The sequence below is a fragment of the Babylonia areolata genome, chromosome 8, assembly GCF_041734735.1.
Source record: "Babylonia areolata isolate BAREFJ2019XMU chromosome 8, ASM4173473v1, whole genome shotgun sequence".
Classification (NCBI taxonomy): Eukaryota; Metazoa; Mollusca; class Gastropoda; order Neogastropoda; family Buccinidae; genus Babylonia; species Babylonia areolata.
In genome coordinates this window covers 45,293,900-45,306,900 of record NC_134883.1, presented here as the reverse complement: position 1 = coordinate 45,306,900, position 13,001 = coordinate 45,293,900, and the positions used below count along the sequence as shown (strand labels likewise).

The 13,001-nt window shown below is 46.0% G+C and overlaps 2 protein-coding genes across 2 annotated transcripts in view; one reads left to right on the top strand and one right to left on the bottom strand.

Moving 5' to 3' along the window:
* The window catches only part of LOC143285202 (mitochondrial inner membrane protease subunit 2-like), a 207,533-nt gene that overhangs the window by 15,448 nt on the left and 179,084 nt on the right, over positions 1–13,001 (top strand). The window lies entirely within an intron of this gene.
* Positions 10,633–12,970, bottom strand: LOC143284857 (leucine-rich repeat neuronal protein 2-like). The gene has a single exon (XM_076591961.1). The coding sequence runs from the start codon at positions 12,968–12,970 to the stop codon at positions 10,820–10,822; it is 2,151 nt and encodes a 716-aa protein (XP_076448076.1). The 3' UTR covers positions 10,633–10,819.

The window sequence follows — 13,001 nt, the reverse complement described above, 5'->3', positions numbered from 1 at the left end:
TCCAAAATAACGAAGATATAAATGCCTTTGTTTTCCCTGTTCCTATTCCCCCCCCCCCGATGTGCCGTCCCTGTAACTACGAAGACAATTAATTGACTCTTTGCCATTTTCTTTCCCTGTTTTTTTTTGTCCCCCCGACGAAAGCGTAGGAGTCAGGCAGAAGAAGTATTGTCGTGTGCTCGAATGGTTTGATGTTCCCCTCATTATCTCACGAAGGACTGACAGAAAAAAATGATGTAAGCTCACTCCCACTTTTTTTTTTTGTATTGCGCAAGAAGTTGGCAACAGTGTCAGAGACGGTCTTGCTCTCTTTTTTTTCTTTTTATTCTTTTTTTTTTATTTTTTTTTACCCTCCCTTTTCTGTTGCAGTCAGGTACAATTTTGACGCGTAGTTTCTATTTTCTGGTGTTTGTCCAAAAAAAAAAAAAAGTGATTGCTACTAACACACGTATTTCCTCATACCTGCACAAAATGTTGTATCGTCAACTGTGTGAAGTGTCGAGCTGGTCTGTCCCTTATTACATGCCACTCCTTCATAACCCTTAACATTAGTTAAACTACCCGCCACCCACACCAACCATAAACCATGATAATGATAAAAAATGATAATGATAGACATTTTATCTGGCGCGTTTCTCCATAAACACTGCTCTTTACTATTTTGTTAATCATATCGTCTCCTGGCCTCATTATTTGTTAATTTCCAGTGGATAAACTACCGAGGCAACCATGTATTTGTTCTGTATTGTCCATGTGTTCTGTGTGGCTTATTCAGGATTGAAGAGGCTATGCCAGTCTTGAATAAAAAGCTAATTTGTGTTTGCACATTTCTTCTGTCTTTGCTGCTGTGTGCGCACGTCAAATGATTGGTATAAGGTCTGGGTTTGTTCCAATGTACCTTTTATTTACCTGTGTGCTAGCTGAATCGGTAGCGTAAGCATCACTGACTTGAAGTTATGTACTTTGTGTAATGGAGAGAGTTACCACTCTTTACTATTTGTTAACCACTGCTCAAAGCGTTTAACATTTCGTCCCCCCCCCCCCCCCCCCCCCCCCCCGCCGTCTTTCCCCACAATAAAACCAGATCGTACCAAGACCAGCACTGAAGAATTACTGTTGTCGGATAAGATGTGTTTTCAGAGCAGGCTTTAAAAAAAAAAAAAAAAAAAAAAAAAAAAAATTTCAGCGGGGACAGAATGTCGCAAATTTTCTGACAGTTAATTTGTTCCACAATGACGGGGCCTGGAAAGAGAGAGAGAGAGAGATCTCTGACCCTGTTGCTTCTTATTTACTGGCATCAGAGGCAGAACGAAGGTGACGAGTTGGAATGTACACCTCAAGGAGGTCAGAGAGGTAGCGAGAACCAGATCTTGAGAGGGCAGGAAACTAAGAGCAGAAAAAAAAGGGGGAGAGGGGGGCTTGGGGGGGGGGGGGGGGGTCAGTTTCAAGGATGTGTGGAAGCGTGCGGACTTAACTATACACACTGCACAACACCTTGTTGAAAGAGGAAGCAAACGAAAGAAGAAGAAGAGGAGGAGGAGGAGAAAGAATTTGCCATATAGTGTGCTCTTGTAGCCTGGGTCAATGCGTATAATCTGGCATCTTCCTGTGTGTGTGTGTGTGTGTGTGTGTGTTAAGCAGGTATGGAGTGGCCTACACGCTTTGATGCCTCACTGAAACATCTTGTTAAAAGAAGAAGATAAAGATGGTGCCATACATATTATAGTGTGCTCTCGTAGCCTGGGTCTATGCGTAGATCACGCTCTTCCTGTTTTGGGGTGTGTGTTTTTTGTTTTTTTTTAATGTGTAGGGAGTATCTTACACGCTTTAATGCATCCTTGAAACATCTTGTTAAAAGAAGAAGATGAAAAAGATGGTGCCATACATATAGTTTGCTCTCGTAGCCTGGTTCTTTGCGTAAATCAGGCTCTTCGTATTTTTTTGTGTGTTTTTTTTGTTTGTTTGCAAGCTTGTAGGGAGTATCTTACACGCTTTAATGCATCCTTGAAACACCTTGTTAAAAGAAAAAGTAGAAAAAGATGGTACTATACATAAATATAGTGTGCTGTCGTAGCCTGGGTCTTTACGTAGATCAGGCTTTTCCTGGGTTTGTGTGTGTGTGTGTGTGTGTGTGTGTGTTGTTTTTTTTTAAAGCGGGTATGGAGTATCTTACACGCTTTGATGCCTCCTCGAAACATCTTGTTAAAAGAAGAAGAAAAAGATGGTGCCATACATATAGTGTGCTCTCGTTTTTTTTTGTTTTTGTTTTGTTTTTTGTTGTTATTGTTGTTTTGTTTTTTGGGTGTTTTTTTTGTTTTTTAAAGTGCGTATGGAGTGACTTACAGGATTTGATGCCTCCATGATACAGAAACTGAAACTTGATGTCAGTAACTCAGGGTGGTGTCTGACCTGGAAGCCTGCAGTAGTGTGGCCCGAGTCGTGGAAGACGGGAAGAAGTCACACACAAAGCGACGATGAGCAATTTGAATCCCCGGTGGTTGAAATGAGACACGATTCCCTTCTAACGCTTCTCTTGGGGGAGGGGGGGGGGGGGGGACCCCAAACCCAACCCATTCCCCTACAATCCTGGGGGGTTGACAACTTAATTCCCGATAAAGAGAGAGGTTCATCATCAGTAAGTCCCTCAACTTGGGAGTCATCGGGAGGGGGGACATGAGGGCTGAAGAGACAGACAGACGACCCCGAGAGAAGATCCGGGCCAGGGAAGGTCGTCCCCTTCTTGGAGGAATCTGGTGAACAGTTCTCTGGTGTGATAATGATGTTCCCCCCAAAAAAACTCTTCACAGAGTTAAGGGAGAAGAGAGGGAGGAAGCGAGCGTGAGAGAGAGAGAGAGAGAAGGGGTGTGGGTGGGGTGGGGGGGGGGTGTGGGGGGGGGCTCATTCAAACAGACGGACAGATAAGGCGTTTCCCATGCATACGTATTTACTTGTTTATAAGGGGCATGTCAGAAGGTGAACCAGACAGACACCAAAATCTATTCCTGTTATAATTAACCCGAAATGGTGTTGACACAGTGATCAGTAACATTACGTAAGACCTTTGTAACTTGAATGCCGAGTGTCACAAGTATCAGAAGGTTGGCAAATTTAGGATCGGGTGACGCAAATCCGGAAACCTAAACCTAAAATCCCGACTGGCATTTGAGGCAGAGACAGTAGTGGTAACTCCACTCCTACAGAGATAACGGAGTCCAGTAACCCAACCCCTGACCGATAGATAACCCGGTGATCCGAGTTCTGTTTGATACGAAGATTTCGTGATACAGGGGTTGGAAACTTGTGAGTATCAAGGATGTGTGGGAGCGTGCGGACTTAACTATATACACTGCACAACACCTTGTTGAAAGAAGAAGCAAACGAAGAAGAAGAAGAGGAGAAAGAAGTTGCCATGTAGTGTGCTCTTGTAGCCTGGGTCAATGCGTATAATCTGGCATCTTCCTCGTGTGTGTGTGTGTGTGTGTGTGTGTGTGTGTGTGTTTTAAACAGGTATGGAGTGGCCTACACACTTTGATGCCTCACTGAAACATCTTGTTAAAAGAAGAAAAAGATGGTGGCATACATATAGTGTGCTCTCGTTTTTTTTTTTTGTTGTTGTTGTTTTTTTTTTTGGGGGGGGGTCTAATTCAAACAGACGGACATATAAGACGTTTCCCATGCAAACGTATTTACTTGTTTATAAGGGGCATGTCAGAAGGTGAACCAGACAGACACCAAAATCTATTCCTGTTATAATTAACCCGAAATGGTGTTGACACAGTGATCAGTAACATGACGGAAGACCTTTGTAACTTGAATGCCGAGTGTCACAAGTATCAGAAGGTTGGCAAATTTAGGATCGGGTGACGCAAATCCGGAAACCTAAACCTAAAATCCCGACTGGCATTTGAGGCAGAGACAGTAGTGGTAACTCCACTCCTACAGAGATAACGGAGTCCAGTAACCCAACCCCTGACCGATAGATAACCCAGGTGATCCGAGTTCTGTTTGATACGAAGATTTCGTGATACAGGGGTTGGAAACTTGCGAGTACCGCGTGACACTGGTGTGGGGAAATCTAAATCCTGGTTTGACATACAGAGCCTGTAACCCGACTCCTATAGGTAACGGGAGGCGAGTCATCCAAATCCTGACCAAATAAACCAGTCACCTAATAAAATCCTGTTTGATACGAAAGGTTGACATCGAGACGAGAACTGAAACTCCAAACTTGGGTGCTTTGCTAAACAGACCATTATACAGTGTGCTGGTAGAAGGCCGGAATTTTTGTTTATTATGTTTGTTTGTTGGTTGTTTGTTGTTGTTGTTGTTGTTGTTTTTTATGTGTTTTTTATTTATTAATTTATTTATTTAATATTATGGCTTGGTAGATGTTGATAAAGACACTTGCAGCTAGAGCGGACGTACGCCGGTAAACCGAAGAATACATTAGTAACCCGATGAATACGCCGGTAAACCGAATACTTCTGGCGGTAATAGGAGGCCTGACCTATTAGTATTACACATATTTATTATTATATGTGTTTTTGTATGTGTCTCTGTATTTCTTTCTTCCTTTTTCTACATCTGTCTCTGTATTTCTTTCTTTCTTTTTCTACATCTGTCTCTCTGTTTCTCTGTGCATTGGTTTAACCCTTGTTAGTAAAGATTTGTGTCTTGCCCAAGGCCGGTAACCATTATATACACCCACGTCGCAATGTTTCCTCTACACCCACGCAGCAGTATTTCCTTTCTAAACTCTGGAAATGTCTTGTAAATTATTATTATTATTAGTTGGCTTTCCCCATTCACAATCATCTGACTGGCGAGGTACACGTTGATGTTATTGTACAGCATTAACTGAATAATTACTGTGGAATTAAATAGCGAGGTGTAACAAATAAACACTGTGTATTTTAAAACAAGAAATCAACAGATTCACACTAGTCCAAATCTAACCGGTGCCTGTTTAAAACAAAACAAAACAAAGAAAGAAAGAAACAAACAAGAGCCTAGCTGAGCTATACAGACCAATGCTAAAAACTCGATGAATATTTCTGTATTCATAGTGGTTTAAGATCCGTGTCGATATTTTAAGCACAGACGTTGTGGAACGATTGTGTGTGTGTGTGTGTGTGTGTGTGTACTGGGTGGAGAAGAGGTGATGTTTGAGGTCGATAGCGATGTTTGAATTTCACACGAGAAAGGATCAGAAAGCAAACGAAACACGGAATATTGGCTGAGTAAACGCAAACCGCCTTGTTAGTGCTCTGGACTGTATGTATAGTTTGCTTTCCATTGGATGGTGTTTTTGGGGAGGGGCGGAAGTCTTCAAGCGCTGGCGCACTTCTCACAGAAACTGACTTGGTAAAGCTGCACACACATTGAAGGGATGTTACGATCAATTAAGTGTAGAAGGTTGGGGGACTGGCAAACACACGTTTGACGAGCAACCATTCTTGACTCTGTGTGTGTGTGTGTGTGTGTGTGTGTGTGTGTGTGTTTTGGGGTTTCACTGGATTGTTGCGTTTTGAGGCGGATATGATTAGGCGTTATAGAGCTTGATAGTTATGGAGGAAGATTTGGTTGGCAAACGTTTTTTTTGCACGCTGATAAGTACTGCTCTTTTCTTTTGTGTGTATATTATTTTGAGTTCCGGTGGATTGTGTTTGGGACAGAAAGCTAACAGAGAGGGTTGGGTTGACCTGGATTTTTTTTTTTTTTTTTTTTTTTTTTTTTTTTTTTAATACAGTGCCTGACACAGTGCATAAAATAGGATTGAAAAATTTCACGGAAAGAAATTAGAAAATGAAAACAAAAAACAGAAAACGATCGTGCTTAATTTCCAGTCAGGGTACATGGGTCATGGGTCCCAATCGGGTTGTTAAAGAAAAGTATAAGACAAGAGAGGCAAGGCCTTCAAGACTCACTTGTGATACACTTTAAAAAAAAAATCCAAGCTTTTTATGTATTGAGTATAATTTCAAAATGTAATGTTTAAGATGAGAAAGATCATTTTAAAGCAAATTAAGTCCCCTAGCATTAATTACAGAGTAATTTCCTTTTTTTTTTTTTTTACTATCTGCACCAAAACGTTTGCAGAATAAATAAAACTTCCATGCTTAGCAAAAGAAGTTCCTGTTTGAACAAAAAATGATAATAATGACTGCTGTTGTTGTTGTGTCAGAATATCAGATCAAAGTGCCAAGTTTAGAGAATACAAAAAATATAAATGCAGTTTGCATATAATTAGGCTTCTTTTTTTTTGCGCCCATCCCAGAGATGCAATATTGTTTTAAACAAGATGACTGGAAAGAACTGAGTTTTTCCTATTTTTATGCCTAATTTGGTGTCAACTGACAAAGTATTTGCAGAGAAAATGTCAGTGTTAAAGTTTACCACGGACACACACACACACACACACACACACACACACACACACACACACACACACACATACATACATACATACATACACACACAGACAACCGAACACCGGGTTAAAACATAGATTCACTTTCTTTACACAAGTGAGTCAAAAATGAAAGAAACAAGCAAACACGAACACAAAGTGCAAGAAGAGAAAAAGTAAAATGAAAAAAAACAAAACAAAAAAACAACAAAACCAACAACCCACAAACAACAAAGCATTATCAGTAGCATGTCAAGTTTTATGATACAATAACACACACACACACACACACACACATATATAGAGAGAGAGAGGGAGAGGGAGAGAGAGAGATGCATTATATATGGCACCACAGTTTTTTTTTGTTGTACATAATTTTAAATCAAACAACAATAGCCCAGAAAACTTTCCACAAAGATGGCTGAAAACTGAATTTGGAAGGGAAGGGGGGGGGGGTGGGGGGGGGGGAGGGAGAGTTATGTAACATGGGGGGGATGAAAAACATCACACTGTATCTATCCTTCATTCAATCGATGAACTGATAGTTCACGTCAGCATGCTGTGTTGATTTTTAAAAAAAAGATGAACTCGACACAAGAACAGTGTTAGTGATATTCATCGAAATGATGTTGTACTGGCCAAGATTTGCATATTGTGCGTACTGATGATAGTATTGGGGCAAATTTGGGCAAGGATGTGTGTGTGTGTGTGTGTGTGTGTGTGTGTGTGTGTGTAGCTGAATATTTTGCCGATTTCCCACTGAAAACGAATTTGTCAAGACGAATTGGTGGGAACTGTCTACGAATATGATTGTTTGGAAAAATGAAAAGCATATATATATATGCAGTCCTTGTATATTTTCAGCAATTACATTCAGAAAAAAAAAAGACAGTTGCTTACAGAAACAGCACAAAATAAATTCAGTTTCCAAACCTAAAAGTACATAAACTCACAACTGATTAGCAATAATTTGAATCAACCATGCGGAACAATCCCAATACACCAAAAAAATACAATGTTTATGTTGGGAAAAATAATGGAATGAACATGTTCTTTTTTTTCAATTAACATTCGAAAAAATATGAGTTTTTGATAACATGTATTGCTTACAAAAAAAAAAAAAAAAAAAAAAAAAAAAAAAAAATTTGTTGTGGAAGCTCTGTTGTCCAATTGACAAACGTGGACAATTCCGCCCCCCCCCCCACCCCCCGCACTCCCCCCCCCCCCTCACCCCACCCCCGTCCCCCCCCACGTCCTCCTCCCCTCTCTTCTGTCTCTGAGCCATTTGCAAACAGGCCGTCACACCATCATCAGCATTCAGACAATATGCCTGAAAACCTTTCAGTTCAGCTGTGTGTCGTGTCCCCGTCCCGGTCCACGTCCACGCCATGTCCTCCTCGCTTGCTCACTCCAGACTCCTCCTCCGCCCCCACCCCCCCTCCTCTGCTTCCTCCCCTTCCTCTCCGTCTCCATGACCTATCCCTTTGCCCTCCCCCCCCTCCCAACCCCCACCCCCCATCCCCGCCCCCTCCCACCCCCCCCCCCAAAAAAAAGGAAGAAGAAAGAGAGCAAAATTTCAACCTTTTAACCAGCACACACGTTCATCAGACGTCAACCAGTGGGAAAAAAATGATGGGTAAGCTCGCTGAGCGTAGGTAGCACTGCTGTACTGTCAAGCCTCTCTCTTCGCGGGGCTCCCGCAATTTATTCACCTTGTGCATGTCTCCTCAGCTTAGCTCTCCTCGACATTTTTTGTGTTGTTTTGTTGTGGTTGTTTTTTGTTTTGTTTTGTTTTTGTTTTTTCCAAATCTCGTTTACTGTTTCTTTTTCTTTTTTTCTTTTTTTTGGGGGGGGGGGGGGGGGTTCGCCAAGGGATGCTTGTTAATTCTTGCGTGTGGTCTGTTATAGTTTCTTTCCTTCTATGAGACGGTGAGAGACCTTGTGTATGTGTGTGTGTGTGTGAGTGGGGTCCATCATTGACTTTAGTGGCAACTCGGCTACGGTGAGAGAACTGTAAAACATAGGGGGAAAAAATGGTGTGTGTGTGTTGGGGGGGGGGGGGGGGGGGGTGGGGGGGGCTTTAAAACGTTTTGATTCTGAACAAAGAACATAATTTTACTCAGCTGCTCCAGAATCAGATAATTTTTAACGACGAAGATAAAATAGTGTTTCTTTTTTTTTTTTTTTTTTTCTGTTCGTTACTATCTTGTTTGGACATCTATATGCAACACGATTCGATCTGATCTGATTCATTACTATCTTCGCATTGATCAAGTAATTTTACACAAGGTAGGTAGGTAGGTAGGTAGGTATACCAGCAATTAATCTGTGATTTGTAAAAATTTAACATTAGTTTTCCAACTGATCTTGACTGAAGGTCAAGGCAGTATACAAAGTGAAAGTGAAAAGTACAACTTTTTTTTTTTTCTTTTTTTTGAGGAGGGGGGGAGAGGGGGGGGGGGCAATGTAGTTTGTCAAACGGTCATTGTGAGAATCACAGATCTATACGTATCAATGACGCCTCACATGTAGCGCTGCATGTGCTGTATTCTTCATGGTTTTCTCCTTTTTTTTTTTTTTTTCCCGTTCCGCGTGCATAATACATGCAGTATAATCGCACAACTGACTCCCGAGCAGCTAGAACGAGCTTTTGCAAGAAGGAATTGAGGACTGGAGGAGAGACCCTGGTCATCCCTGGGACTGAGAGTGAAAACAGGCATGAACTGAGAGAGAGAGAGAGAGAGAGGGCGGGGGGGAGATTTTAAATCAGGGTTCCATAACATGTCTGGGGAGGGGTGTGGGGTGGGAGTTGGGGAGGGGGGGGGGCGTGTTAGCAACTACCAAATCTCTCCCGTGTGGGTGTATACAATAATCACCACCCGTCGGTATGAAATGAAATGCTGCCTTGTCCTTCCATCTTTATTTTTCTGAACAAATTATTTGATTATCTGCTAAGCGGAAAGCGGGTTGGCAGGGAAGAGAGAGAGAGACAGAGAGAGAGAGAGAGAGAGAGAGAGAGAAAGAAAGGTGGGGGGGGGGGGGGAGGTGATGTCGAGGAGTGGGGGAATGAATGGTGTGTAATAATTGGTGTTTTGAACTGTCCCCTGTCCCACTGTGATGCTATATATATATATATATATATATATATATATATATATATATATATATATATATATATGTGTGTGTGTGTGTGTGTGTGTGTGTGTGTGTGTGTATAATATGATAGTCGTGTCCGACTATGACCATCAGAACAGCAGAGGAGGCAACTGCTGTTCCGACTATTTGGGCTAGAATTTTGATTATAGTGGAGAGTGTCTTGCCCAAGTACATCCCCACTCTCTCGGCCAAGAGGGTTTTTAGGACAGTCGGCGTTGGGATTGTTCCCAAAGGCCAACTAGCCCACAAGGCTGCAGCACTAAGAGCCAGTGCAATTTTGCCTCCTAGTTTGAGAGTCATAGTCCTTCACAAAAGACTAAACGTGTTGTCTTTCTGCAAACCCATACAAATGCCTCATCATCAGTCAACTCCGGACCCACACAACCCACAGGTCTTTCCATATGTTTTTTTTTTTTTTTTTTTTTGAAGCCATGCATGGTTGGACATCTTGGAACCCGAAGGACGAACATCATCACTAAAATGCAGCAAAGACTGGGTGGGTGGGTGGGAGGACGGGCGTGCTTTGGGGAACAGTACTCAAACGCTTGGCACACAACTAACGGGTCATACATACATAGTCCTTGTATCTTCCGTTCCACTCATCAGTCAAAGCTGTGTTACACAGCCTCCCAAGCAGTACACACACACACACACACCACACACACACACACACACACACCACACCACACCACACCACACACACACACACACAGAGTCTTCGACGTTCATGTTTCTGCATTGGAAAAAAAAAAAAAAACGAATGGTTCAGCCATGTTGAGACATTGTCTGGGGTTTTTGTTGTTGTTTCTCAACACCCCCCACTCCCCCCCTGCCCCCCTCACACCCTCGCCTTCACGATTTTGAGAAACACACTTTGATATACACCACAATTGAAGATTGTGAAAGAGAGAGAGAGAGAGAGAATTAGAAAAAAAAAAAATAAAAAACGTTAGGAATCACACAGGCAAAGTAAAAAGTTGTCTTCATTTTTGTAGAAACACACTTTGAAAAAACACCGCACTTGAAGATTAAAGAGAGAGAAGAGAGAGAGAAGAGTATATAAAAAATTTAAACACACCCTCACCCCGTCCCCCCTCGAAAAAAAAAATCACGTTCGGAATCACACAGGCAGAATAAAGTCAAGATGTATCTGAACACATGCCACAGAAGTGGAGAACAGGTAACGAGCTGGTGGGGGGACGAGGGGCTGCTGGGGACTGAGGCGCTGGGGACTGGGGGCTAGAGGGCTGGGGGCTAGATCTGGGAATGTGGGAGCAGGGCGGTGCGGGAGGAGCACAGCGGGGTCTCTGGGGGCGCCCCCCGCTGCTCGAGGGGCTCGAGCGGGATCTTGTCCATCTCCCCGCCGTCGCCCTTCAGCGGGTCCTGGTAGTCCTTGCGCCTGCGGAGGCGGCGGGCGGCGGTCCTGGCCAGGCACAGCACCACCAGCACCCCGACGGCGGCGCACACGCCGGCCACCACCCGGGTCATGTCGACGCGCGTGATGGCCGGGCGGGCCACCGCCACCTTGTGGTCCGTGCTGAAGTTGCGGCACTGGACGGTGTAGGCCTCGCGGTACACGAGGCACACCTCGTAGGAAGTCATGGCCTGCAGGCCAGTCAGCGTGCAGCGGTGCATCCCGCCGTGCAGGTACACCCTGTCGTAGTCCTCGTCCTCCGCGCCGCTGCGGCGGTAGACGATCTGGAAGCGGGACATCTGCACCCTGGGGATGGAGCCCACCCAGGCCACGGTGATGTAGTCGTTGGCCGAGGCGGTGAGGGCCAGGCTCAGGTCCTTGTTGTGCACGAACACGGCGGCGGAGCTGATGTCGTAGCCGATGGAGTTGTTGGCCCGGCAGCCGTAGGTGCCTTGGTCGGAGAGCTGCATGCCCAGGACGGTGAGGGAGGTGTTGTCCGGGGAGATGAGCACGCGGTTGCCCGCGGAACCGTTGATGATTGTCTGCCTGTCGGGCAGGATCCAGGAGAGGGAGGGCTCGGGCACGCCGATGGCCTGGCACTCGAGGCGAAGGTCGTCGCCGATGCTGACGTTGTGGGTGTCGGAGAAGAAGGGGAGGGTGGTCGGGGCGCAGACCGAGGACAGGAGCTGCCGGGGGACCTGCCCGAGGAGCGTGTTGGTGTTGTGGGCCGGCGAGTTGCACAGCAGCTTGTCGGGGTCCTTGATGTAGTCGCCCCGACCGCCGCCGGCCGCCATGTCCCGCTTGAGCCAGTAGATGTTGCAGTCGCAGTGCAGGGGGTTGTGGTACAGGTGCAGCTCGTCCAGCCTGGGCAAGGAGTCCTTGATGGAGGACGACAGCGTGATGAGCTCGTTGTTGTGCAGCAAGAGTCTGTGCAGCAGCGGCATCCTGCTGAAGGCGTGGGGGTTGATGAAGAGCAGCTCGGGGTTGTCGTGCATCTGCAACGTCCTCAGCCTGCTCATGTTGCTGAAAGCTCCCTTGTGGACGACTCTCAGGTTCGGGAGGAAGCTGAGGGAGAGCGAGGAGACGTTCATGTCTCTGAAGTCTCCCTCTTGGAGGGCCGTGATTTTGATGCCGTCCAGCAAGAGGATGTCCAGGCTGGACAGCCTCTGCAGCTCTTGCGTGGGGATGCCCACGAAGCTGTTCTCCGACATGTTCAGCAGCTTGAGGCGCTGCAAGCCCGAGAACCCGTTTTGGTACACTTTCCTCAGCGAGTTATCAGAGAGATCCACGTGCAGCAGAGAGGTGATCTTATCGAAGGTGCTGCTTTCGATCACGGCGAGGTAGTTTCCTTGAAGGTAGAGCTCCCTCAGGGAGGTCATGGACAGGAGCCACGTTCTCTTCAGCTCGTAGAGCTCGTTGTGGGCCAGGTGGAGAACGCTGAGGTGGTTGAGCCCCCCAAACGCGTGCAGCTCCACCGTCTTGATGTTGTTGTCCGACAGGTCCAGCACCTCCAGGCTCTTCAGGCCGCTGAAGCTCCCGTGCTGGAGCGTCCGCAGATAGTTGCCGCGCAGGTTGAGGTGGGTGAGGAGGCCCATGTGCTCGAACACCCAGTGGTTGTCCAGGTAAGTGATCTGGTTGTAGGAGAGGTCCAGCAGCCGGAGGTTGGGCAGCGGCGGCAAGGTGGACAGGTTCAGCATGCGGTTGTGGGAGAGCAGCAAGACCTGCGTGGCGTTGGGCGTTCTGGGCGGGAAGTTGGACAGCCCGGCGTCGGAGCAGTCCAACGTCAGGAGCGGCAGAGGAGGGGAGGAGGAGGAGGAGGAGGAGCGGGAAAGGAAGGAGGAGGTGTAGGAGCAGTTTCTGCAGAGGGCGGGGCAGGGGGGCGGCTGGGGGGGAGGAGGGTCTGGGGGGTCCTGGCCGGTCCGCGCCTGGGTGGGCAGCAAGGCGTGCGCGTGCGTGGCGTCCCAGGCCAGGGAGAGCAGCAGGGCCACCATGGTCTCCAGTGGAAGCAGCACTGGCAGGTGC

What these genes read in the sequence shown, in the direction of transcription:
- LOC143284857 (XM_076591961.1), bottom strand. Translation starts at nt 12,970, where the DNA reads ATGGTGGCCCTGCTGCTCTCCCTGGCCTGGGACGCCACGCACGCGCAC.